General features: G+C 37.9%; 1 protein-coding gene across 2 annotated transcripts in view; it reads left to right on the top strand.

Annotated features, from left to right (window-relative positions):
- The window catches only part of LOC126094605 (protein pygopus), a 68,601-nt gene extending 47,359 nt beyond the window's left edge, over positions 1-21,242 (top strand). For both annotated transcript variants that reach the window (XM_049909082.1, XM_049909081.1), the window contains exons 6-7: positions 20,046-20,191; positions 20,421-21,242. In XM_049909082.1, coding sequence (XP_049765039.1) covers positions 20,046-20,191; positions 20,421-20,541 — 267 coding nt within the window. In that variant the 3' untranslated portion in view covers positions 20,542-21,242. The remainder of the gene's footprint in view (positions 1-20,045; positions 20,192-20,420) is intronic.
- The last annotated feature ends 6,124 nt before the right edge of the window (positions 21,243-27,366 follow it).

Below are 27,366 nucleotides of genomic sequence, written 5' to 3'. Positions count from 1 at the left end.
AGAGAGAGAGAGAGAGAGAGAGAGAGAGAGAGAGAGAGAATTACCACTAGCAATGAGATTTTGTTTGAAAACAACAGTTTACATTTTATTCAATACACTTCATCTGTCTTATCAAGCATGTTGCTCACTTGACCACTTAGGATTATGATGTTTGTCAATATTGGAGCAATCTGAATTATGTAATCTGGCAGAAGAATATTACTTTGCTGGCTGAATGCTTTTGTAGAACCTCGTGCTTGCTATGGGAACGTATTGAGATCAGCAACTTTCACTCACTGTCTGTTGGCAGAAATTAAGCACAGCATTCTGTTGACTTATTGATGTGGACAGGAAAAAATCATTTTATTTAATAGCCAATATCAGTATTATTTTCTGCATATTTCAGCCTTCTTTCCTGCCATTTTTTTGTATTTTGGCTGCTTTTGATTTAGTTTCTGAGAGCTAATTTTGAAATACTGTATGCTTCTATTTTCATCTTATTTCAATGTTTTTATGTTGAAAATAAAAAAAAGTACCTATCAGTTACATTATATTGTTGGGCATTGCAGATCACATTTATTTACATACCAAAAAAGAAATTTATGATATTAAACTCATTGAATTTAATTAACAAAAAAAATAAATAAAATAAAATAAAATAAATAAATAAATTACTTTGCAGCCATACACTGTTGAAAGTTTTTCAAAAGAAAGCTTTGTCATAACTTAAGAGTTCTCTTTTGAGTCATTATGCCACCAGGCAGTCAACACATTACTGTAGTGTGTAAACTGTCATCTGGATATGAACATAGAAGACAAACTGTTTTCAGCACACCACCAGTCATTTAACAGTCTCCACATATTCCACTGGCGTGGAATATTATTTTTCCACTAAATTATGGATTTGCACTTCTTAAACAGCTGAGATCTGTCATTCTAGGTACACCTACATACTCTGTCATGTCTGAATTAACAGAGTTCATTATCATCCCATGGTTTGAACAAGAACATAGAGCTATGAACACAGACTTATGCAGATATGTGACTATCAGAGTTGTTAACATAATTTTAAGATGCGACATTCATTGTTTCCCCCACCTCTGCATGAAGTAGATATTCATCCCTTCATATTTTATGAAAATATTTTGGTTTAATTCATAGAAGTCCATTTTTGCACAATAATGAAGCAGCATTCACATTTAACCCAGAACACAGGTAAAGGTTTTATCCAGCGACATCAGATATCCCAGTACTTATGTGCAACACGCCGGTGTTATGCAAATGTAAATATGAAAATCACCAAATACAGCACTTTTGCTTCACAAATGGGTAAATCGATGTAGTGCCCACTCAGTTTGCTTCTGTCAGTCAGTCACGGCACAGGACATGTGACACTGTGCAGATGAGTTTCTAATGGTAATATTTTTCTTTTGATATTTATTCGGTATCATTTTTAGGGGTCTATACTGAAGTCTGAAAAACAGAACCCCTTATAGGATCACTTTGTTGTCCATCTGCCTATTTCTCTGACTAATCAAAACACTTTTTCTCAGGAATGTGTAGATATGTTGAAATTTGCCACATATTAAGGTCTATGGTCCCTTGGCAATGTACAGAAGTGAAGCTTCTGAGTAAAAACAATCAAAATATGCAGTGATTTTTGTCATATCTTGTGATACTCATCAAATCATATAAGGTACTTCATGTTGACCTAAAATCCTGCAGGTTGGCAAGAAACAAGGTTTCACATACAACCAAAGGAAAACATTTGAAAATTGTGTGTTTCTAATTGTATGACATGAGAAAAAAAGAGGTCATTTGTTATCACAGTCTGACCGCCTGTTTAGCCCCATTTTTCTCAGTAATGGGTAAATGTACCAACTTGAAATTTGTGTGACATACTAAGGTCTATAGACCTTTGGTGGTGTAAAAATGTTTAGCTTGTAAATCGAAGACTCACTCATTAAAATGTATAGGGTACTTCCCCGTGATGTAGAATCATGAAATTTGCCAAAGAAGAAAGTTCCACAGTATAAATAAAGGAAAAGAATCAGAAATCATGAATTTATAACTATATCACTCAAAAAAATATTTCTTTCATCATTTGTTATCCGGCTTCAAACTGGAAATTAAAACATTCTCAAAAGTTTTGGAATCCTTGGGACCACTAGCTTGCTAGTATCGATTTTGATAACAGGTGAGAATCTTCAAGATCCTAGATTCCTGGAATGGATGAAGTATGTACATAATTAAGTTTGTCTGGAATCCTGAGTGTGGGAGTCTTACTTGCAATTGGTAAATTTTTTTATTATTATATTGTGAATGAACTTTGTGGTGACAGTGTGATTTGTTGCATAGATAGAGGCCTAGGTTAGCTTGACAGGTAATCAAATGCTATATTCCTTTACAAGTTTTCCAAAGTAAAGCACTGTATTTGCTGTTTTTCATATTTGTACTTGCACACTAAGAAAATATATAGTTTAACTGATGCATTGGATTAAAGGTTTCTCAAAAACGTCACATTTTTGTACAGTGGTGTTGCAAAATTGTCACGACTATGACCAAAACTATTACTGGCTTAGAGTTAATTGAAAGCAGGATATTTTCATTTGCAGTCAAATCTAGATTCATAGTTTTTTTGTGGTAAATCAGCTGTCATTTTAAGAGTAAACACAATTCTCAGAGATGAGGAAAAGAAGTCGGCATTCAATAACAGTTTGTTACCAGTAGTACACAGTCCAGACACATTAATGTGACCACTGTCTATGTTAAACATCAACATGCAATAACCACTCACCGACAGCAGGTGAGCGGCAAGTGGCAGTAGTATTGGATGTTATATAGTTTTATAGTGGTGGGAGGGGGAGGGGGGGGCGGTGGCGGCGATGTGGAAAACGGTGCAGATGTTGTCATAATGCAGAAGTGGACTGATTTATCTGATTTCCAAAAGGGTATGATTGTCGGTTTTCAGGCCAGTGGTGGGAGAATTTCCAGAATGATGGCGTTTGTAAACCGTTTGCATGCCACCGTGGTTAAAGTATATTGTGAATAACAAAATGGTGCTATCCAAAACAGGCGGCAAGGCAACTGTGGTGCACCTTGGGCCATAAATGAAGGGTGAACAACATGCCGACTGCTGTTCATTGGCGATGAAGGCTGGAATTTGCATGCCAATACCACAGTTGGCCATCCACTGAGTGACGACAGGTCGCATTTTCAGATGAATGACTGTTCTTGATCCACCAGGCTGATGGCTCTTGGCAGATACAGCATGAAACGTCTGAAAGCAAACACCCTGTGACGATAGTTGAAAGGGTCCAGGATGTAGGAGGAGCTTTATGGTCTGGGGACAGTTTTCATGGCATTCCTTGGGTGATCTTGTCATTCTGGAAAAGACAGCTGATCAATGAAAGTAAACATCTGTTCTTGGGGGCCATGTGCACCCTTACATGCAGTTTCGTCTTCGTTGGCATGATGGCATCTACCAGCAGGACAGTGCAGTGTGTGACAGAGCTCGCAGTGTATGTGTATGGTTTGAACAGCATCAGGATGAGTTTGTCGTATTCCCTTGGCCCCCAGATTTAAACCCAATCGATCGGGCTGTACGCGCAGTGGATCTTCAACTGAGAAATGAGCGCAGCTGCCCACGGCACTGGAGTTTGAATGGCCTCACATAGCAGTAAACTACTATGCTCAGATTTACTACATTTTTACACAAGAATGGGGGAAATGCAAGTTTCGTGATAGTTTGTAACAACCACTGTTTAGTGTTTTGTTAAATAGACCTCACCATTATGACTACTCCTTGGGTGATACTATACACTAATCTTGTTGTAGTGGAAACCAGACAGCTGTGCGAGCGATACAGCTTGATATTATGATGCCGTCTGTTCTTGATTGTACTTTTAAGTATTGTGCCTGTTAGTAAGAGTAGCATGAAATTTTAATAGTTTAAACAATCAGTTTCATTCATGTCATTGGCATTAAGGTGTCACAGGGTACTCATTGTCCGCTGCATGAGAGTGTTAGTTATGTTGCATATATGGGTTCCTCGCTTGCTTATCTGGGTAGCCTCCAGAATGCTGTTGTATGTAGTTTCTGAAATGAGCACATGTGTAGACTTCACAAAATGAAGTCTCTAGTGACTCCTGAAACATCAGTCATTCATAATACTTAATTATGACACTGAATGAATGGTGTTATTTCAAAACAATAAAAAAGTTTATTGGTGATCATATTGACAAGATTTTTTTATGAGGAATAAATCATTTGTCATTTGCACGAGAAGCAGCTACTGACAAACAGAACTTGCCAGGGGAGAATAGTACACCCAGATTAATACCTCCTATATTAAAGTGTAGTATAGTGGGTAGGGAAAAGCACTGAGAAAACAATAGCTATGTAGTGAAAACAGTTACTCACGAGTTGTACCAGTAACTAGCATTATCTACAAAAATTATATTAGTGAGGAACTGACTATTAACTGATATCTTTGTGGTTGATTATTTTATGATAATTTGTTCCTTTTTTAAGCTATTTAGAGGAGTGCTTGTAAAAACAAGTGGAATCATTCATAATATGGAGTATTATTAGTTACAGATTCATATATAATCAGATTCAAAAAATGTAGCAGAATTTTACCTCAACTTGAGCATAAGTTTCACACAGTTAGATGAAATTAAGTCTTCATTAGGTATTGTACTATCTTAGTACAAATTTTGACTCTATACATGCAAAATATTTATTTCTGTGGTTGCAGTAGTGTGTTAAACATTACAATATGTGTATTATAGAAGGACCTATAGCATTAAACACGTAGCTACATATTGCCGTCTCAAAGTATTAGGTTGGCACATAGGTCTAGTGTTTTTGCTTTGCATGTTGGTATTTCGGTTGCTGCGGGTTTATTTATTGATGTTATTTTTTTATTTCTAATTCACTGTGGCTATTTGAGTTTATATATTGTCATTTGGAGATAGCGGGTGGAGCTGTGGAAACTAGAAAATGGAGAAATCGAAATACTTCCAACATGTTCTTCTGTTTGAGTTCAGTAGAAGAGTGACAGCAGCAGAGGCAGCCAAAAACATTTGCACTAGTATATTGGGACAATGCCATTGGACAGAGCACACTGAGGAAATGGTTTTCTCTTTTTAAGGAGAATAGTTTTGACATTACTGACTTTCCACATTTAGGAAGACCTTTGGGATTTGATGATGATCATTTAAATTTATTAACCCATAATGATCCATGTAATTGTACTCGATAACTGGCAAATGTGATGAATTGGAATCATCCAACCATCGTGCAATATTTTCATGCAATGGGAAATGTTCAAAAATCGGGTGTATGGGTATTGTATGTGCTAAGCCAAAACCATAAAAATCAGCAGGTGGCTATATGTGCATCTCTGCTGGCTCATCATTGTGCTTGCTCATGAACAACACTGTCTATTCCTATCCTGCAGTGTTACTGGTGATGAGAAATGGTGTCTTTATGCTAACATAAGGAAAAAAAGAAGTGTAGAGTGCACACAAAGCAGCTACTCTCTGTACGAAGACCTGCGCACATCCACAAAAGATAATGTTATGCATCTGCTGAAATAGCGATGGTGTGGTGTACTGTGAATAGCTTTCCCGGGGTGTAACCATCACTGTTGGCACCTACTGTCAACAACTGGGATGTCTTCCATTTGCAGTCCAAGAACAATGACCAGGGAGAGTGTGTGAATTGATGATACTCTACGATAATGCCCACCCCCAGTTAGACTGATGAAACACACATTACGGAAGTTGGGTTGGGAATTCATTCTGCACCCACCATATTCACCTGATCTTGTACACTCAGATATTCACCTCTCTCTCTCTCTCTCTCTCTCTCTCTCTCTCTCTCTCTCTCTCTCTCCATCGAACATCTTTCAAGGATCTTCCTTTCCAGATGAAAATGCACACTGAACATGGCTCAACAAGTTCTTTGCCTCAAAATCATGTGATTTCTACAGCTGTGGAAGTGAGAAGTTACTCCAATGTTGACAGACTGTTGTAAATAGTGAAGGAGAATAGATTATTGATGATGACTAAAGTCTCAATTATGTGTATCTGTATTGTTTATTAAACTTGTGGGAAAAATGCTAGATACTTATGCACTAACTCAGTATTTCCTTCTCATTTGCATCACACAAACAAGAGCACTACCTTTTCAAGTCTTTTTCCTTTCTATGGACAGTGAGATCTGTGAAATCTCTTGCTAAAAGACAATGTGTTGAGGCCTCTCCCAGTTGTCCACCTGTTGCAGATCATAAACTACCATATACTTCCTCTTTATTGCTACATTTACAGTAGAAAATATGAGTTTTCGGGGCTCTTTTTGAAACATGAATAGTTTTGTTGCATTGAACTGTTTTTGATTTCATCATCTTGTTACAGCATTACTGGACTTACGATTTTAGCATTGTGTCCGAGTTGAGCTGTGCGATGTCCATCTTATCTTTCCTACACAGAGCTGTTATTGTGTCATTGTCTCCTGTTCTCAAATTCTTGCTTTTTATCTCTGGTGACAAGCCTTCCCACTTCAGCTTGATAGTGCTATAACAGTCCATTCAATAAGTTGACAAAATATCTGTGGATGTGTAAAAGGTATCTTATCAGGCAATATCCTTTATCCAAAAAAAGTTTTTACAGTGTCATTACAACAGCTTGAGGTACAGGAAGATATTTTTACTCTTCATCAAACTTTGTGTTGTCTCAGTATATATTTAAGTACAATATTACAGACACACATTTGAGTTCAGATAATTTGATTTTATGTCAGCAGCTAACTGTTTTTATGAAAACAGAAATTCATTTGTGATAAGACATTTTGCAAGCCATATAACTTCTTATACTTTTTTTGTAGTAGTTTATGAAGCGTGGTCCACTTGTTCCATTCAGGATTGGAATGATTTGATTACACATCTCATTGTTTGCAAAAACGTATAAGAATTTTTTCAGTCAACTGAATCTACAGGAGTACATTGTGTTTTCCATGAAGGGAACATTAATAATTTGGTTGCATGGTGCAAATTCATACAGGATATGTGAAATTCAGAGTTGTAAAAATATATATTTCTTCACTTATTGGTCCTGCTGTTCTACATTGGAACTGCATTGATACGCATAGTTGTTAGTCTCTTCATCTGAAAAGTTGATCATTAATCAATCATTCAGGAAGAACTTGAAGATTTATATAAAACATAACCTTCCTCTGGCACTTCAAAGTGCAAGATCAATGTCCCGGTGAACAAAAAACAAGCTGGTGGTCTGACAAGCATAAGTACTTCAAGGCAATGCCACTGCCAGACCTGTGGAAGTTCCACAAGTTTTCAGAGCTGGAACTAAAATCTTCAAAGAGGTCTCAGACAAACTGTGAAATATACCATCTCTGTCACATTCATCTTAAGTGGATAAATATCGTTAGTCATTTTGTTGGTAACACTTTAGGTCCTGAGCAGCTGTAATGTGGAAATCTGTGCATAAAAGCTTCACAGTTTTTACAATATTTTCATTTTTAAATATCTCTTAAAATGTTTACAGCATATTAATAATATTCCACATTAATGAAGTATTTTGGTTTTAGTACTGAGAATGATTGGTTAATGTCTTGCTCTTGTATTAAAATGTTCTTTAATGAAGTAATCTCTTCATATCATAGTTTTTGGAAAGAGATAAATTGGCCAAAGGCATGTGCACATAATGCACAAAATATTAAATGATGAAGTGTAAAGATTGGCTTGTGTACAGGTAGCATATTGAGAACCTTTCCTAAAAGTTTTCTACCTTGTATGATAAATGTTGACACATTGTAATTCAGTGTGTGTGTGATTTTGCACTCACTACACTGGTAGCTTGTATCATTGTCACTCATTTCGTCAACTTCTTGCTTCTCTGAGTTTATGCTACACACTGTCTGTATGGTCCTGAAAATACAATAGTATCTGACACATGATAAGCAGTTGTCCAGTTTTTGTTATAGTCTTCCATTGTCATTAATCTGCATATGCAAGTCTCTTCATCTAAGATGTTAACTAATCCTTCATCCAGGAAGAGCTTGAAGACATATAAAACATAACTGACCAGTTTAATTTTGGATTAAACATTTTGATTCATATTGATGTGACTATGTATTATTCAAACATTGGAAAATCCTGGATTGAATAACAACAATGTGCAAAAGATAGACTGTTTACTCACTACAGCTGGAATAGGCTCAGTGACAAAGAATACTAGAAATATTTCTGCCTTTGAACAAAGTCCTTCAGAAGTAGAAAACTGAGATTCATCCACTGCCTCCAGGTGCTAAGGCATGGAAACAGTAATTGTGTGTGTGTGTGTGTGTGTGTGTGTGTGTGTGTGTGTTTAGTTTTCTACTTCTGAAGAAGGGCTTTGTCCGAAAACTAAAATATTTCTAGTGTTCTTTTTTATTGTGCATGCCTGTGACCCATTGCTTTCTCTACATGGTGAGTACTAATCTATCCTTTACATATCAGTTTGTTTCTTATAAAAACACATTTTACCATGCAGGGCTCAAGCAATCACTGATATGAAAACCAGAGCATAATATGAAAAGAGGAAAAGACAGTTACTCAGCTAGGCATAACTAGTTGATATTAATACTAATGAAATAAGGTGATAATGGTGTTGGCATGGATTAAATTTTGAATTCACTTTCTATAAATCATACCACCAGATTGACATACAAATTTGCGGTCAGGGTGCATGGGATAACAATGAGAGTGCTTCAACTGTCACATGAAATTGCACCCCAGACCATAACTCCAGGTGTAGAACCAATGTGTGTAGCATGCAGAGAGGTTGGTTGCAGGGCTTCAGCTGGCTTCCTCCTAACCAACATATGGCCATCAGTGGCACTAAGGCAGAACCGGCTATCACCAGAAAACACAATAGACCTCCTCTCTGCCCCCCCAGTGAGCTCTGCTTGATACCACTAGTCACACATGGTGATGGTTTGGGGTCAATGAAATGGATGCTGCAGAGTGTCTGGCTTGGAGCTGTCCTTGAAGTAACCAGTTTGTTGCATTGCTGTGGTGCCAACTGCTACTCAATTGCTGATACAGATGCAGTACAATGTAGAAGAGCCATATGCCGAACATGATGGTCCTACCTCTTGGTAGTGCCACATGGGCCGTGTGTCTTCTTGGGACTGTACATTTTCATGACTACCACTGCCAGAATTTGTGTGCAGTGGCTACATTCCTGCCAAATCTTTCTGCAACATTGCAGAGGGAACATACAGCTTCCTGTTGCCCTGTTACACGACCTTGTTCAAACTCAGTGAGGTGTTGATAACTGCACCATTGTTGCCATAAATGTATTGTTGACTAACATCAACTCACAGATCCAATCTCAAAGCTAACTATCACTCATTCATGACTGTTACAGTGTGTATTTAGAGCAAACCTGATTTCCACCACTCTTATGCAACTGGTGTAAAATTTGAAGAGACATCATATTTCAGAAGTAGGAACTTTTGTTTATGTTGCACAACTGCTTTTTGGTGTTGCAATATTTTTCCCATAGGTGTATATATAAATGAGAACAAAAACATGGTCCAAGGAGGTTGTATTCTTTTTATTATATGTGCGATCAGCTAATTTCAACCTCAGGTAATTTCCAAACTCACAATTGCTGGTACATATAGGGAGGAATATGTAATTGTTGGTATATGTGGGGAGGAATATGTCTTAATTTTGTGCATATGTGGTGCAAGAGCAATACCGTATTATAAATAGTTATCACTGTTAGGTGACACACAACACAAAATGTCATCTCATAGCATCAGATGACATCTTTCTGTTTGTGTCGGATAATAAATGTAACCACTTACAATATTGTATAGTTTTTGTCCCACATATGCAGATGAGGTGATAGGGAGTGGTTTTTGGGACTGGCATGTTGTGGTGCTGACAGATTATGCTCTTGAGAGAAAACCATTACAGTAACATACTCCTGAAATCTCGTGATGAAGTTACGGATGTTGTTGATATGAAGCATTGTTTGAAGTTTTCTGTAGGAATGTTTTTGCTGTGTGACACCCAAGCTCGTTTTGCACAGGTCATATGTATGCTGCCTCTTTGGTTATCTGATTTTGTCTCAGCATCATTCAAAATCCAGTTCAGTTGTTCTTGAATTTGCTCACTTATTTAATTGAATGCACCTACAATAAGGTAACAAAAAATCCATCCCACCTCTTCCTTCAAATGAGATGGTGTTTTGTTCTTCACACTAGGTAGAGTTGAACTCTTCTTAATGTTCATTCTTCCTTCTCATGACTGGATGGTTTTCATGGTGGTTTTATTTTCAGAGATGTAGCAGTAGAAATAATGAATTTCTCCTGTATTATTCTAGTTCGATACTTTATTATTTGAATTAATTGCTCCAGTAATTCAATAATTTGCTTCTGCTTATTACATTCTTGCCTGTTTGATCAGTTTTTCCCCTTTATTATAATATATCCTTAATTTGATTCTTTTTGTATTGATTGTGGTAGCCACTATATTTCTCTTACAGTTCTTGTGAAATAAATACTAACAAAAAGATAGAGGGGCTGGCCAGTACTTACCTTAGCTCAGTACAGCCGATAGTTACACAAAACAGAACAGAAAATTTACATTCCTAGCTTTCGGAACTTTGTTCCTTCATCAGGGAGGAGAGATGGGGAAAAAAAGGAAGAAGGGAAAGTGGATTCAGTTACTCACAACCCAGGTTATGAAGCAACAGGGAAAGGTAAACAGGGAGGGTAGCAAGGATGGAGGCATGGTTGTCAGAGGTAAGCCAAAGATATTCTACTGTTAAGTACTGTGCCAGCTTCAAACCAAAGAGGATGCATACAGAAGTAAAGAGGTATATAGTATTAAGATAAACACAACTATGTAGAATGAAAAGATGCATGAATGGCTAAAGAGGAGAGGGAAAAAGGAGAAGACTGAAGAGTAAATGTGAGTGAGGTTGGTTAACGTAGGTTCAGTCCAGGTGGATGGCGGGATGAAAGGATGTGTTGGAGTGCAAGTTCCCATCTCCGCAGTTCCGAGGGACTGGTGTTGGGTGAGAGAAGCCAATTGGCACGTACGTTGTAGCAGGTTCCCAGGTCCCTAGAATTATGCTGGACCGCATGCTCTGCTCCTGGGTATTGAACATCTCCTAGGCGGACAGTTCGTCTGTGCCCGTTCATGCACTCAGCCAGTTTGGTTGTCGTCATACCGATGTAAAAGGCTGTACAGTGCAGGCATGTCAGCTGATAAATGACGTGTTGTTTCACATGTGGCCCTGCCTTGAATTGTGTATGTTTTACCAGTATCAGGGGTGGAGTAGGTGGTTGTGGGGGGATGAATGGGGCAGGTTTTGCAGCGGGGTCGGTTACAGGGCTGGAACCGCTGGGTAGAGAAGGTGGTCTGGGAATATTGTAGGGTTTGACAAGGATGTTACGGAGGTTGGGGGGGGGGGGGGGGGGCAAAGGCAACTCTGGGTGGTGTGGGGAGAATATTGTCAAGGGATGATCTCATTTCAGGGCTTGACTTGAGAAAGTCATATCCCTCGTGGAGTAATTTGTTGATGTATTTGAGGCCAGGATAATACTGGGTGACAAGGGGGATGCTTCTGTGTGGTCTGGGGGTGGGAACATTGTTGTTGGACAGGGAGGAATGTATTGCTCGGGAGATCTGTTTGTGGACAAGGTCTGCAGGATAGTTGTGGGAGAGGAAAGCACTGGTCAGGTTATTGGTGTAATTGTTGAGGGATTCGTCACTGGAGCAGATACGTTTGCCACAAATACCTAGGCTGTAGGGAAGGGAGTGTTTGATGTGGAATGGATGGCAGCTATCAAAGTGAAGGTACTGTTGTTTGTTTGTGGGTTTGATGTGGACAGAGGTGTGGATGTGAGCTTCAATAAGATGGTCAACAGCCAGGAAGGTGGCTTGGGTTTTGGGGAAGGAACAGATTCGAAAAGGAGTTGAGGTTATGGAGGAAATTAAGGAGTGTTTCTTCACCATGAGTCCAGACCACAAAGATGTCATCTATAAACCTATACCAGGCCAGGGTAAGCAGCTGTTGGGTCTTCAGGATAGCCTCCTCCATGTGGCCCATGAAGAGGTTGGCATAGGACGGAGCCATCCTGGTTCTCATGGCTGTTCCCCTGATTCGTTTGTAGGTCTGGCTTTCAAAAGTGAAGTAATTATGGGTGAGGATGAAGTTGGTAAGTGTGATAAGGAACGAGGTTTTTGGAAGATCTTCGGGTGGGCGTTGGGAGAGGTAGTGTTCAAGGGCAGAGAGACCATGGGTATGTGGGATGTTTGTGTAAAGGGATGTAGCATCTATGGTGACAAGAAAGGTTTCAGGTGGGAGGAGAGTGGGAATGGATTTGAGGTGTTCTAGGAAGTGGTTTGTGTCTTTGATGTAGGATGGGAGTCTGCAGGTGATAGATTGGAGGTGTTGGTCTACCAGAGCTGAGATACGTTTGTTGGGGCTTTGAAGCCTGCCACAATTGGACGGCCAGGATGGTTCTCTTTGTGGATTTTGGGTAATAGGTAGAAGCTAGGGGTACGTGGCTCAGGTGGAGTGAGTAGGTCTATGGAGGCCGTTGTGAGCCCTTGTGAGGGACCTTGGATTTTTAGGATTTTCTGCAGCTCAGTCTGGATGGAGGGAATGGGATCCTGGGTAACAGCTTTGTAGGATGAGGTTTCGGAGAGTTGACGCAGTCCTTCTGCCACATACTCCACACGGTCAAGTACTACAGTTGTGGAGCCTTTATCTGCTGGGAGGATGACAATAGAGTGCTCTGTTTTCAGCTCCTTAATGGCATGGGATTCAGCTGGGGTGATGTTGGGGGTTGTCGGAATGTTCTTCAAGAAGGACTGGGAGGCAACACTGGATGTAAGGAATGGGAAGACGGTCGGAACTTTTCTAGGCAGGGTTCAGCACTGGGTTTAGTATTTGGGGCTGTGTTTGGATGGTGAAGTGATATTTCCAGTTGAGGTTCCGGGTGAGAGGAGATCTTTAACTAGAGCAGTGTGGTTGAATTTAGGCGTGGGGCTAAAGGTTAAGCCTTTTGATAGAACAGATCTCTCTGGAGGAGAGAGGGACCTGGATGAGAGGTTTAAAACTGATTTGGGACTGGTGATATGCGGCATTTGACTGTGGTTATAGTTGAGATTTGGTCTGTGTGGGGTATGTGCTGGGATTGGGAGATTGAGTAGGGTGGATAGGCTAGGTTTGTTGGCTATGATGGGGGGGTTTGTTGAAGGTGCTGCTGTGGTTGGTGTTTGTGAGGGATAGGAAGAGGGACACCACTTCTTAGGTGTTGCACTAACACTGTGGATAGTTTTTTCAGGTGGTGTGTGGCTTGGAACTCAAGTTTACAGCTGGCATCTAGGATGATGTTCCTGAGTGTGTTCTCCAAGCAGGGGTTTGAGAGGTGGAGGACTTTGAAGAGAGATAGGAGCTGTTGGGAGTGGTGGTTACACGAAGTAGAGTAGAGATTCAGGACAAGTTGGGTAAGGGCTAAGGATTGAAGGTTCTGGAAGTCCAGGAGAGACTGGTGGAAGGAGGGATTGCACGCAGAGATGGGAACTTTCTGTTCTGTTCTGTTCTGTGTAACTATCGGCTGTACTGAGCTGAGGTAAGTACTGGCCAGCCCCTCTCTCTCTTTGTTAGTATTTGTTTCACATCTTTATATGAGATTTTCCATTAATCATTTAGTTCTTGTGAAATATTTTTCATTATCATTGCCTTATGAGGAGGTTCAAACAAGACATAGTTTTTGATTTTTTGCTAGTTCCTCAGGTTCTTACAAAGCTACACAGATTTTCTCACCATGGCCACATCAAGGATATGGCAAAGGGGACACATTTCCAAATATTCTGAAATATTATGGATCTAAATGGCATCTACCCTAACCATTCTTATTTTTTTAACTTGTGCAAAGCCTTTGTATGTGAGCAGTAAAGGTGGTCTTCACAGTAGATTGTTTTTATGTTGAATTTGATGACTAAATATACTTTTTTGGGAAAAAGTTCTAGCCTTTCCAATTTACCAATATTATGTGCTCAAAAATGGGAAGGCTTTGTCAACATTTTTAGTTCTGTAATAAGATGGCTGGGCTACATTATTATATCCAGAAATATGAGCTATTATTGTTTAAGATATATGGCTCCCCTCCTTTTAGGAAGTGTTTCTACTTCTCAGAACTAAATTTCTTTCTGTTGTTAGTCTGTAATACTATTTCTAGTTTGGAATTCAGTTTATGTAATTGTTCTACTTTGTAAATGCATATGAGAGAACTCTCAAATAATAATCATCTTCAGTGTTGCAGATGTCATCTTTATTGGTCCATACAAATTCAATGAATTCATTGCAGAATTCTCAGAAATCGAAAAGAAGGGGGAAATGGAAGTGTAAACTTTTTCCTCCTCTCTCTTCCCATGTCCTCCTCCACCCTCCCTTTGTCTATCTCCTCCTCCTACACCTCTTTCTCCATCTCCTCCTCCTGCCCCGTCCCCCCTCTCTTTGTCCATTTCATTCTCCCCCTCCCCCCTTCTGTCCAACTCCTCTTCTACCTCTCTCTGACTTGAGCCTTGTTTATTGTTATAGCAAATGAAAAGTTGATTAGGAATTGAAGCTACTTAAAATTAATGGATAATTGGTTGGGATCACTGGGTATACAGGGTAAGAGACCACTCGAGCTGCGAGGGTAGTAGCTTCAGTGAAAATATTTCGTGTGGTTGTAATCTGTGACTGGGTAGGATTACGAAGTTCCAGATGATTCAGATTCCATGCCTCTTTTCCGTAAAACCGACAGCAAGGAAGAAAATAAAACAGTACATCATTGTGTATACAATTTTTGGTTGAAATTATATATGAAGAGAGAGAATATATATTGTAGAAACAATTTGTCTGATGGTTTATGCGCCCCACTATCACTGTTGAAACTGATTGTGAGTAAGAAAACAAATCAGCACATTTTTACAGCACAGTGAAGCATCTTCTTTCTCAGTCAATTTTAACAGAAAACATTTATATTGCTGTTTAAAAATGGAACATCCACAGTGGGCTCAGCAGCCCGAGACGGTGGTCATGTGTGTGGGTGTTACATGTGTTGCGCGTGTGTGTGCATGCGCGTGCATGCGTATGCGTATATGTGCGGGCACTCGCTCACTGTTGTGCCTTTCTGCAACTTGCCATTCCACTGTGTGGTGAGTAGCAACTATCCTTTCACATTGTTCCTTGCTGTTCAAAAAAATATGTAGCCTATGCTCATCTGAATGTTATAGAGCATCGTGCAAAACTTTGAAGTAAATCAGTCAAGAACTTCTTGAAATTTTTGTTAACAATGTTAAAAAATGGCATGTCTTTATGTAGTAATATGATTAAGGCTTTGGAGAAAACATTGTGTGACTGTTACATTGCTCTATAAACATTTTAGTGTCTCACGCCATATAATACCATCTTTTGTAAACCTCTTCAGGAGGCCATTGCAGTTTCAGCATTCCGTTAGCAAAAAATGCTGTGGCAATAAAATATTTTCTTGCATCCTGAATACTCCACCCTTAATTACCAGAAATAAAGGTATATATCACTCATCATTTTTACCTATGAAGAGTGAATTTACATGTCATTTCAGTACTTAACATGTCTAGATAGAGATTTAAGAACTAGGTGTCGAACTGCAAACACATTTAATGGCGTTGAAATAATTTGAACCATAGTTTAATAGTGGCTGAAACTGAAAATAAGGAGGAAAAAGGTCTCAAACGCAGGACTAAGATGCTAACAAATGGAAGTTGATTTAATGGAAAATCTTTGAAACCATGACTGTCAGGTTGAGGAAGAAAAACGGGCTACAGTTTTAACACCTCAAGATTGAGATAATTAAAAACAGATCACAATTGTAATAGGATATTCTTGAAGAAGGAAATGAACCCTTCGCACTGAGGAACTGTACTGTGGCAGTAGTTTGAAGGGATCTAGGGAAACTATATAAATCTACACAAAAGTTTGTTGATGGTGAGTAGTTCTCACAACATTTTAAGAGATGTGGAGGAGATCAGTGTAGAAGTAGTTGTTTTTCCAGTAACATAGTCAACAATTAGCAGAGCCCTAAATGATTATAGCTTGAACAATTCACAAAGATTTGGTGATGTACATTCAGCATTACAAAAACAGTGGGAAATATGAAAACCAAATGATGACAAAATTAAAAATAAAATTAGTAGACACACCATCAGATTTCCATAACTGTGTTATGCATGTATGTCGAATGTATGAGCAGATAATTGTCTGATTCGTTGAAATGATCACCTCATATTTGACATTTATAAATTAGTAATCAGAATAGTGTAAAGAAATAAAAATTGACATTTATAAATTAGTAATCAGAATAATGTAAAGAAATAAAAAAAATTGAAGTTTTACTAATTAGATGTTATTCTTCAGACAAGCTAAATGTTTTAATGAAAGGATTCTGGTCTTTCATTTAGTAATGAAATAGATAATAAAATAACATTATGTAATTCAGAAGGCAGGAAAAATCTAAAGACAGAACAGGCAGGTATCTAGTCCCTGTCTACGTCTACAGGGTGTCTGTCTTAAGAGCTCTCAGGTACATGTTCTCTAGTGTTTCAGTAGATATTTACAATTTAGGTTTTACGTTGTGTAGCTGGAGTCAGCCCAAACATACAGTGCACAAGCTTTTCATGCAACATGCTGATTTGTTTCCCCGTTACAAACAAAATTATTTTTAAAGTGAAATTTTATGTTCCCATTTGATATAGTGGTCCCAGATTAGTATAGTCTGATATTCATTTTATCAATATGTATTAACAGGGACAGTTAAATATGAAGAATAACCAGTACTCTAGCAATGACAGCACTGCCCTGGTTCATGCTGTTTCACTGTCTCTGTTAATGCATATCGATAAAATGAATATTGAACTAACTTGGGAGCATTCTACCGAATGGACACGTAAAATTCCAATGTAAAAATGACTTTGTTTCTAATGGCAAGAAAACCAGCACTTCCTGTTGTCACTGAGTAGTTATTGTTTGGGCTGACTCCAGCTATGCAATACGAAAACAAAATTGCAAATATGTGCCAAAGCATGAGAGAAGATGCACCTTATGACTCTCAGGAGACACACCCGGTGTATAAATGCTCCACAGTTCTCACTTCAGTGCTTGTCAGTGGGTGCTTCAAACCACATTTAGCACTTGGGAAAAACAGACACTTAAGTCCTTCTGCGGAAGCTCTGACTTCTCATTTTACTACAATGGTAATTTCTCCATATGTGGATGGGAGTTGATAAAATATTTCCAAATTCAGATGACAAAGTGGGTGACTAAAATTATGTGAAAAGATCTCTTCACAATGAAAAGTCTTAATGCTTGCCACCCAAATTCACATATCATATCTATGACACTCTTTCCCCTTTTACATGACAATACCAAAAGAAGCTGCCCTTCTTGCAACTTTTTCAGCGTCCTCTGTCAATCCGACCTGGTAAGGACCATACCATGCAGCAGTACTCCAGAACAAGACTGACATGCATAATCTGTAAGCAGTCCCTATAGTAGATGTGTTACATATTCTATGAATTGTCCTAATAAAATGCAGTCTTCAGTTTGCCTTCTATTTCGTGTTTCCAATTTTAATTGTTCTTAAATGTAATCCTTATGTATTTAGTTGAAAGAACAAATCTGTGTGACTTATCATGTAACCCAAATTTAATAGGTATCTTGTAGTACTTGTGTGGAGGACCTATGAGGAGGGGGAAAACATAAAACAAAACAAAACAACTGAATTATGTTTCTGGATCTGCTGAAATTCTTTGAGGTGATATGTGGAATAACACATTTAGACTCCCAAGGAGGATTGGGAAGATGTACACGATTTAGTAAGTTGCTAGAGCTAAGGATCAATGAAAGCCGAAAGTTACATATATGATGCAAATTGTGGAAGTTGAGTTTACTATGTACACTAATTGCTATTTCAATTACGACAAAGTAGCAATGAATGATGTAAAACAAAATATTAAAATAAATATGCTGTATGACCTTCTGGGTCAAAATAAGGAAATATTGTGAACAAAGAATTTTGGTCACTGTTAAATGAAAAGAAAGCGAAGGGGATGACAGTAATGTAAAGCAAAATTTCAGTTTGCCAAGCATCTAAGTTGATGACGACACTACAGAAAACGGAAAAAAATATCTGCTTTATAGGTAGCAAAGTTACATATGTGACACACTATAGCGGATTTTATTTTGTGAACTATATGTAATGACTTTTTCAGTGACTTTATAGAAGTGGATTAAACAGTACGAAATTACAAGGAATTATCAAGCTGGCAAAAGGGGTGGGGGGAGGAACAAGCATGAGAGATGCCATAGGTGAAGCAAGATTCCTCTAATGAAACACATGTACTAGTATCGAATGTGGTCATAAGATGTAAATAATATCTAAAGCATATTGAAGCAAAGTGTGGACTATTCAAAAACTGGAGAACAAAAGAGCAATTTTTTTTAACTTTGGTAGAGAAGCCCTTTTGGATTAGGATAATGACAATATAAAATCAAAAGAGAAATGATAGCAGCTGTGACACTACCTGCAAGACTCGGATAATTGTTCTAATTGGATTGGGTAATTGTTCTACTTGAGCATAAGTTCATTGGGAGGCTCACTGGATGGCAGAAAGATATCTTATTACAGTTTTTCTAAACTTAGCTGAAGTCTTTGATCTACTATATTTAGAAGTCAGTCCTCTCACGAACTGAAATTTATCTAGGGAGTAGTAAACCTGTATCCCTGAGTAACATTTAATGGAAATCACGGGAAGCATATAAAATTATTGCTTCTTGATCTGAATGGGTAGAGTTTGTCTAGTATATTTAGTTTGAAAGTCATACATTATTCCACATAGCATTCTATCTCTTATAAATGGTAAGGTTTGTTCTTGTTAATCTTGTTAATAGTATGTGGTGAGAGTTATTATGAAGCAATTCTTAAAAATCTGGATGAACAATTGTTCTGTGAAAAAGCATTACTGTAGTATGATCCTCACATAGACAGGAAAGATTTTTAATCAAATTCTGATTAACTAACTGTCTTGCATGAGTTGTTTCATTGAGGATGGGCATTACTCACTTTCTGTACATTCAGAAAGTGAGAAGGGGCAAAACATGAGTTTATTGTTCAACCTGAAGACAGTTAGAAACATTACATGGATTTAACTTCCATAGATGATTACCAACTGTAGTGCACTTCCTATGTGAAAAGTGCTATTTGAATGTGCAGTATTAGACATTTTCATTCAATACAGTACCACTTTGTTGACTATCTCTAACACTCCCCTCCCCTCTCCTTCCTCCCTCTTGTGTAACTCAAAATTTTTAATGAAAGAAAGCAAATCTCTCATATTATTCAGAAATATTCATACCTCATTCACAAAATTTATATTCCTGTGATAACTGAAAATATTGTACATAAAATCTGTTCTTTCATTCCATCCCTTCAATCTTTCCAGCAATAGTGGTAATTTATGATAGAGGATTTCAGTATCGTAGGAAAAGCAAAATCAGATAAAATAATATACAAATAAATAACTTGATGCTGGTATTTTTTTGTCATTAGCTTAATCGTTGGTCATTAATAGCTTGCCTTATCACCCTGTAGCATAATAGGGTAAAACATCAGTGCAAATCATTCACACGGCTTAAGAGCTCCCCTCTCCCCACCTTTCTCCACATGTGCAATATTCTATAGGCACCCTAGATTCCACATCATCTTGATTAGGTAAGAAGCCAGTGTACTTTGCAAATATTGCTCAATTTTTCTTACTACAGTGTCCTGTTTTCCTCCTCGTGCTGTAGAGGGGGAAAAGACAGTTACTATTATCATCTTCATCATGTTGCAGGACATTGATGTTAACTTATGTAAAGATATATATCCATTCCATGCTTGAAAATGATATATATCTTTGAATTGAAAATTTTTAATCATAATAGTTACATACATGATTGTATTTTCAGGTATATCCTCCAGATCAGCCAATGGTGTTCAATCCCCAGAATCCCAATGCACCTCCTATTTATCCCTGTGGAACATGCCACAAGGAAGTCCATGACAACGACCAAGCAATTTTGTGTGAATCGGGTTGTAACTTCTGGTTTCATAGGTAAGTGACTGATTCAACATTTTTATAACTTGGAAAACTCTTACCAATAGCACATTAAAGCTTAACTGTGACCATCTCTTACAATTATCGTAATGCCAGTGACCACCCTGCTTCCAAAAGAGACTATAGTATAAGGTCTTTATGAATGAGGAAGAGAAATAAATATTGTTAGAGTTATATTTTGGACTGGGACTATATTTTGTGATTATATTTTGTCTGTACTTCACAGGGTTTGCACAGGTTTGACTGAAACTGCCTACCAACTCCTGACAGCAGAAGTTTATGCTGAGTGGGTTTGTGACAAGTGCTTAACTTCCAAAAACATACCATTAGTGAAATTCAAACCGTAACAGACATCAGCAACAATTTGAGTTTCCTGCCTGCAAATGCTATTTGCCACCTAGGTTCTTTTTTGTTTTAAAAAAAGTTTGAATGAGAGTGTGCATTGTGCTCTGTATGGTTGAAAAACTATTGAAGACACAAAAGTAATTGTAATCCATTCATTCTTTCCCTTTATGTCTGTGACTTTTGAATATATTTTCCTGTTAATACTTAACAAACAGCGCTTTTGACAAGTGTGTTGTTTTTATTTCTTAGCTTTTAGGCAGCTAACAAGTTTTTTACTAAGTGAAAACACAATCAAATTGGTGACTATTTGTATGTATAATGAAATTGTGTTCACATTACATTACACTTTGTTTTGCAGAATTGGTAAAAATACTTGACTGTTTTTGATATATATATTTTGAGATAATTTTTGTACATACAATGATGAATGGTTGGACTCTTTGTGAAATAAGGTTTGTTTCTTCTTCCTATGTAAGATAAATGAGTGGAAGAGTCTCCTTGAAAATGAGGTCACAGAGAAAGTTTTAAGTTTGTAACTTGGTCAATACTAAGCAGCGTATAATTCTGTATGATCTTGTATAAAATTATGAAAATATCATCATACTTAAAAACATTTACCTGAGTATGTGAAACTGAAATGAAAGAAGTGCATAGTTTATTTTTTATCATGTGAATAAAATATATTAGCAATAAATTTGTTATACTTTAAAAATGGTTTTATTGCCTTTTTTGTTGCATGTAAACAAATCAGGTACTATCCAAAACAGGAAATTTTCTCATTATTTCTTGAACAGCTTTATTAAATTTAACACTTCATTCCATGTGAACAAAAACACGAGACTTCGCCATTCATGTTCCAACTTTGTGTTTTTGCAGCTGAAGGTAATGGAATGAGTCAAAGACAGATGGAACTTTACGTCATTCAGTCATTGATGTTGGTGGTACTCTCTTTTTTCAAGTTCCTGTAATCTGAATGTATTAGTCAGACAACGAACTGCCTGAGTCTTCGTTGAACGGATATCTCCTTCTTTTCCATTTTCCTCCGCATAGACATTTTGTGATATCTGTGGCCGATTGAGAATTGGAACGTTGTTGCAAGTCACTTTCAGACCTGTAAACATTAATAACTGCTAGAAACAAAAATGTAAAAATTGAGAGTAGAATGTGTTAAAATGTGAAGAAGACTGACCCTAGTAAGGAACTGTAATTAAACTATAATGAAAATTCAGAATAGGTAATAATTTAAGTTGGAAGACTCTAGCCACATTCTGAGAAATGATGAGTGAGATAAGTGACAGTAGTAAAAATACAATCATTTACTGTTTCATGAATAAATGCTGATTTATACTACTTGACAGCCCACAGAAAATATCGAAAGTAAATCAAAATAAATTAAAGGCAGTATAACTTTTGTTGGCAGATTGTAGTGATTGACAGGAAAAAGGTAACTGAAACACGCTTTTGAATCCAGCCTGCAAAAGAAGAGAAAATAACTTGACAAAAAAGGAATGTTAGGGAGTAAGGGAAGTCATTCAGGACCCTCAGTTAGTGTTGATCTTTTCCTTGTCTCATTCAGATGTTGTTTTTCTGTTCCTTGTTATGATCTAAAACTGCAGACAGTAAAAGAATGAACAATATTGTCCTGAGTTTGTTAAATGATCAACAGTAAAATTTAAATGTGCACCCCAAAGCACATGCAACAGACAGATGCGGTAGAATGACACTAACCATTCTTATAAAGACAGCTTGTACAATTGGCTGATATGCCAAAATCAGTTGGTAAGTTTCATAATATCACCTTTTCTGTTAGGGCTACTCTTGCTGGACAAGGCATGATTTATTTGAAAAGGAAGTTGCAAATATTTCATGATCGAGATATACAGAGTGGTCCATTGATTGTGACCGGGCCAAATATTTCACAAAATAAGCATCAAACGTAAAAACTACAAAGAACGAAACTTGGCTAGCTTGAAGGTTCAAATGGCTCTGAGCACTATGGGACTTAACATCTATGGTCATCAGTCCCTTAGAACTTAAAACTACTTAAACCCAACTCACCTAAGAACAGCACACAACACCCAGTCATCACGAGGCAGAGAAAATCCCTGACCCTGCCGGGAATCGAACCCGGGAACCCGGGCGTGGGAAGCGAGAACGCTACCGTGCGACCACGAGTTGCGGACTAGCTTGAAGGGAGAAACCAGATAGCGCTATGGTTGGCCCACTAGATGGCGCTGCCATAGGTCAAACGGATATCAACTTCGTTTTTTTAAAATAGGAACCCCCATTTTTTATTGCATATTCGTGTAGTATGTAAAGAAATATGAATGTTTTAGTTGGACCACTTTTTTCGCTTTATGATAGACGGCACTGTAATAGTCACAAACATATGGCTCTCAATTTTCGATGAACAGTTGGTAATAGGTAGGTTTTTTAAATTAAAATACAGAACGTAGGTATGTTTGAACATTTTATTTCGGTTGTTCCAATGTGATACATGTACCTTTGTGAACTTATCATTTCTGAGAACGCATGCTGTTACAGCATGATTACCGATAAATAGCACATTAATGCAATAAATGCTCAAAATGATGTCCGTCAACCTCAGTGCATTCCTCTCAACAGCGAGTAGTTCGCCTTCCGTAATGTTCGCACGTGCGTTGACAATGCGCTGACGCATGTTGTCAATCATTGTTGGTGGATCACGATAGCAAATATCCTTCAACTTTCCCCACAGAAAGAAATCCGGGGACATCAGATCCGGTGAACGTGTGGGCCATGGTATGGTGCTTCGATGACCAATCCACCTGTCATGAAATATGCTATTCAGTACTGCTTCAAACGCACGCCAGCTATGTGCCGGACATCCATCATGTTGGAAGTACATCGCCATTCTGTCATGCAGTGAAACATCTTGTAGTAACATTAGTAGAAGATTACGTAGGAAATCAGCATACATTGCACCATTTAGATTGCCATCGATAAAATGGGGGCCAATTATCTTTCCTCCCATACTGATGCACCCATACATTAACCCGCCAAGGTCACTACTTGTCGCAGTCACCGTGGATTTTCGATTGCCCAATAGTGCATATTATGCCGGTTTACTTTACCGCCGTTGGTGAATGACACTTCGTCACTAAATAGAACGTGCAAAAAATCTGTCATTGTCCTGTAATTTCTCTTGTGCTCAGTGGCAGAACTGAACATGACGTTCAAAGTCGTCGTCATGCAATTCCAGGTGCACAGAAATATGGTAGGTGCAATCGATGTTGATGTAGCATTCTCAACACCGACGTTTTTGAGATTCCCGATTCTCGCGCAATTTGTCTGCTACTGATGTGCGGATTAGCTGCGACAACAGCTAAAACACTTACTTGGGCATCATCATTTGTTGCAGGACATGGTTGACATTTCACATGTGGCTGAACACTTCCTGTTCCTCTTAAATAACGAAACTATCCGGCGAACGGTCCAGACACTTGGATGATGTCGTCCAGGATACCGAGCAGCATACATACCACACGCCCTTTGGGCATTTTGATCACAATAGCCATACATCAACACAATATCGACCTTTTCCGCAACTGGTAAACGGTCCATTTTAACACGGGTAATGTATCGCGAAGCAAATACCGTCTGCACTGGCAGAATGTTACGTGATACCACGTACTTATACGTTTGTGACTATTTAAGCGCCATCTATCACAAAGTGAAAAAAGTGGTCCAACTAAAACATTCATATTTCTTTACGTACTACATGAATATGTAATAAAAAATGGGGGTTCCTATTTTTAAAACGTGCAGTTAATATCCTTTTGACCTATGGCAGTGCCACCTAGCGGGCCAACCATAGCGCTATCTGATTCCCCCTTCAAGCTACAAAAGTTTTGTTTGATGCTTATTTCGTGAGATATTTGGCCCGGTCACTATCAGTGGACCACCCTGTATAATAATTAATTTGCGTCTTACGGTGTGGCGTTTTGCAATATTGATGTTTTAATTCATTTATAGATAAGACATTATAGTGCTCCAAATCTGGGGATGGGAATGAGTGCTTACTTTGAATCTCAAACATTTCTCAACAATATTCATAAAGTGCCCCCTCTTGCCGTTCTCAAAAAGATGAGCATGCTTTGATGTCTTTCTCAACCCAGGCAATATGCTTGATGCTATATGAAAGTTAAGTATTTGTGTGCACAGTGGTTAATGTACATAGAGCCTAGTAGGGTTGTAGCACCACTGCATGAATGAGGAAACATTGCCAACATTTCAGTCAAGTCTGATCATTCAGTTGATGCCGGAAAGACCTGTACACCAGTTTTTATGTACTTTTAATGCTTACAATGCCACAATTACGACCCTGGCTTTGTTTAAAGTATGCGTTACAGGAAGCAAAGTCGGAACCCGTTTCACAACATAGCTCTTGTAGACAAAGGATATCTCCCTCCTTAAGTTATTGACATTGGAACTGTTCATATAGATAACACACCTACTTGTAACTTGTTCAAAATGTGAGGTAACTGTTATTTAGACAGATTTTGCAGTCAAATTTTAAGTTTTTCCATATCTGTTTCATGAAGCAACTATCTTTTTTAACCAAATGTATCATTCACTTTATCTTTCTGTTACTATTCAGTTATTAATAGGTTTATTCATGTTAACTCTCATTCCATTTTATCAAATTACAGTAAAATTCTAAGGTGTGTTGTGCTGAGGACAATGTAATACTCCAAACTAAAGCTTTGTTAAAGCTTCTAACTGCTGGGAACCTGAAATTTCATTTTTTTTTTTTTCCAAATATGTTTTACAATAATTAAATTCTGTCAGTAATTAAAGATTTTTATACTGTATAGCTGACATGTAGCACTAGCCATGGCTACAGCTGGTGGCCAATAGCAGCACCTTTCACTGTTTGTGAACTCCAATCTTATTGTTCCGCTGAAAGAAATTCTGTGTTGAATCACTTGTGTCCGCAGCTCGTGGTCGTGCGGTAGTGTTCTCGCTTCTCACGCCCAGGTTCCCGGGTTCGATTCCCGGCGGGGTCAGGGATTTTCTCTGCCTCGTGATGACTGGGTGTTGTGTGATGTCCTTAGGTTAGTTAGGTTTAAGTAGTTCTAAGTTCTAGGGGACTGATGACCGTAGATGTTAAGTCCCATAGTGCTCAGAGCCATTTGAACCATTTTTGAATCACTTGTCAATAACATGCCTTATGTGGGCAATTGGAGGGATGTTGAAGTGGTTTCAAGCCTCTCTCTACACATCAGAATGCATTGGTACAAGAAAAGTTTGTAATTTACGTTAAACTGAAACTTCACAAATCCACACCTCCTGTGGTCTACAACTATGCCAGTGAGCAGGACCAAAAGAACATTTCCTGCAGGCAGTGTTCAAACAAAATGCAACAGCATTACGTAATATTTGGTTTAATTCAATCCTTTAACCAACTAAATGAGTACTGCTGTATTAATGAGTACTGCTGTATTCTTACATTACACCCTGCACTAATGTCCTAACGTTCTAAAATCTTTTGTTTTACATTCACAGTAGAATAGATAGCCTGGAACAAGAGCAATGCATAATTTTCGTTAACATGATTTCCTGATAACAGCAAACATGCTTTTGCATTTTAATGCACATTTATCGAAGCAGGCATGTTAACCATTTTTATCAGTACTACTGATCTGTAATACAGTTTTTCAACCAGCCAAATGAATTCTCTCTCTCTCTCTCTCTCTCTCTCTCTCTCTCTCTCTCTCTCTCTCTTTACATTAATGCTTTGTAATTTTAAAAATTTATAAGACAATAGTGTTACACAATAATTTCAGAATTGTATCTTGTTGTTGGTGTATTTATATTGTCAACTTTACTTACAATGATTTACATGTCTTCCTGTTATTGCTATTTGGTCCTCTTCATGCTACATTAATACAGTCAACTATTTTCTGTTCAATTTGTCTCTTGTGGAATAATGCTCACATTGTTCAGAATAATGCTTAAAAAGTAACATGACTGTTCAGGTTATTTCAGATGGTGGGTGCCTCACAGTACTGTACTAGCACTGGCTGAGTATATTATCTGCTGAACAACTTTACATCCAAATGAAGGGTGTCCACAATTTCCCTTACAAAAATATGTCTGTTTCTCCTATTCAGTTTATTCGCTCATTGGACGTTCTTGTCTCTTGTAGTAGATCAAGATGATCCGTGTGAAACCAGTCTACAATAACAGCATTTCTACCCTTAAAATGTTTTATCCATCTATTTATTCTACTTAAAACTATGTACCACTCACCATACTCAACAACTGAAGTTAAATATATGCCTTACAAACTTCCTCCTTTAAAATTGATTGTCATTGCAGTGGTGAAATTGAAAGTATCTGTTAGTTGCTTTCTTGCAATGCAGACTATACAGCTGTTTAATGTGTATCGAGCTCCAAGCATAATTTGACAAGCTGAGAAAGCTCAGCAGCAGTCGCACATGATGGGGGAGCAAAATGTTGGTCATAACATCTGACATGAGTGGCATATTTTAAAAATTTCTGTATGGAATAACAGGTACTTTGCAGTCAGTAAAAATACTTGAAAACAGAAATTTTTCAATAAAGACTCTCGCACGTTAGGCCACCAAATTTCAAAATGAAAAACGTTAGGAAATATTCAGCCAACAACATTCTTAATTGTGCTACACTTGTTTGTATTGGACAAGTTAATGTTACAAAGAGAATGTATTATTACATAGGAAATACTTGCTAATGTTCTGCAATATTATATTTATTTCGTCATGAACTACCAAAATGGCTTTCAGCTACTTTGGTCAAGTGAC

This window comes from Schistocerca cancellata, chromosome 8 (genome assembly GCF_023864275.1).
Source record: "Schistocerca cancellata isolate TAMUIC-IGC-003103 chromosome 8, iqSchCanc2.1, whole genome shotgun sequence".
In the NCBI taxonomy this organism is placed as follows: domain Eukaryota; kingdom Metazoa; phylum Arthropoda; class Insecta; order Orthoptera; family Acrididae; genus Schistocerca; species Schistocerca cancellata.
This window is presented reverse-complemented; position numbering and strand designations above follow the sequence as displayed.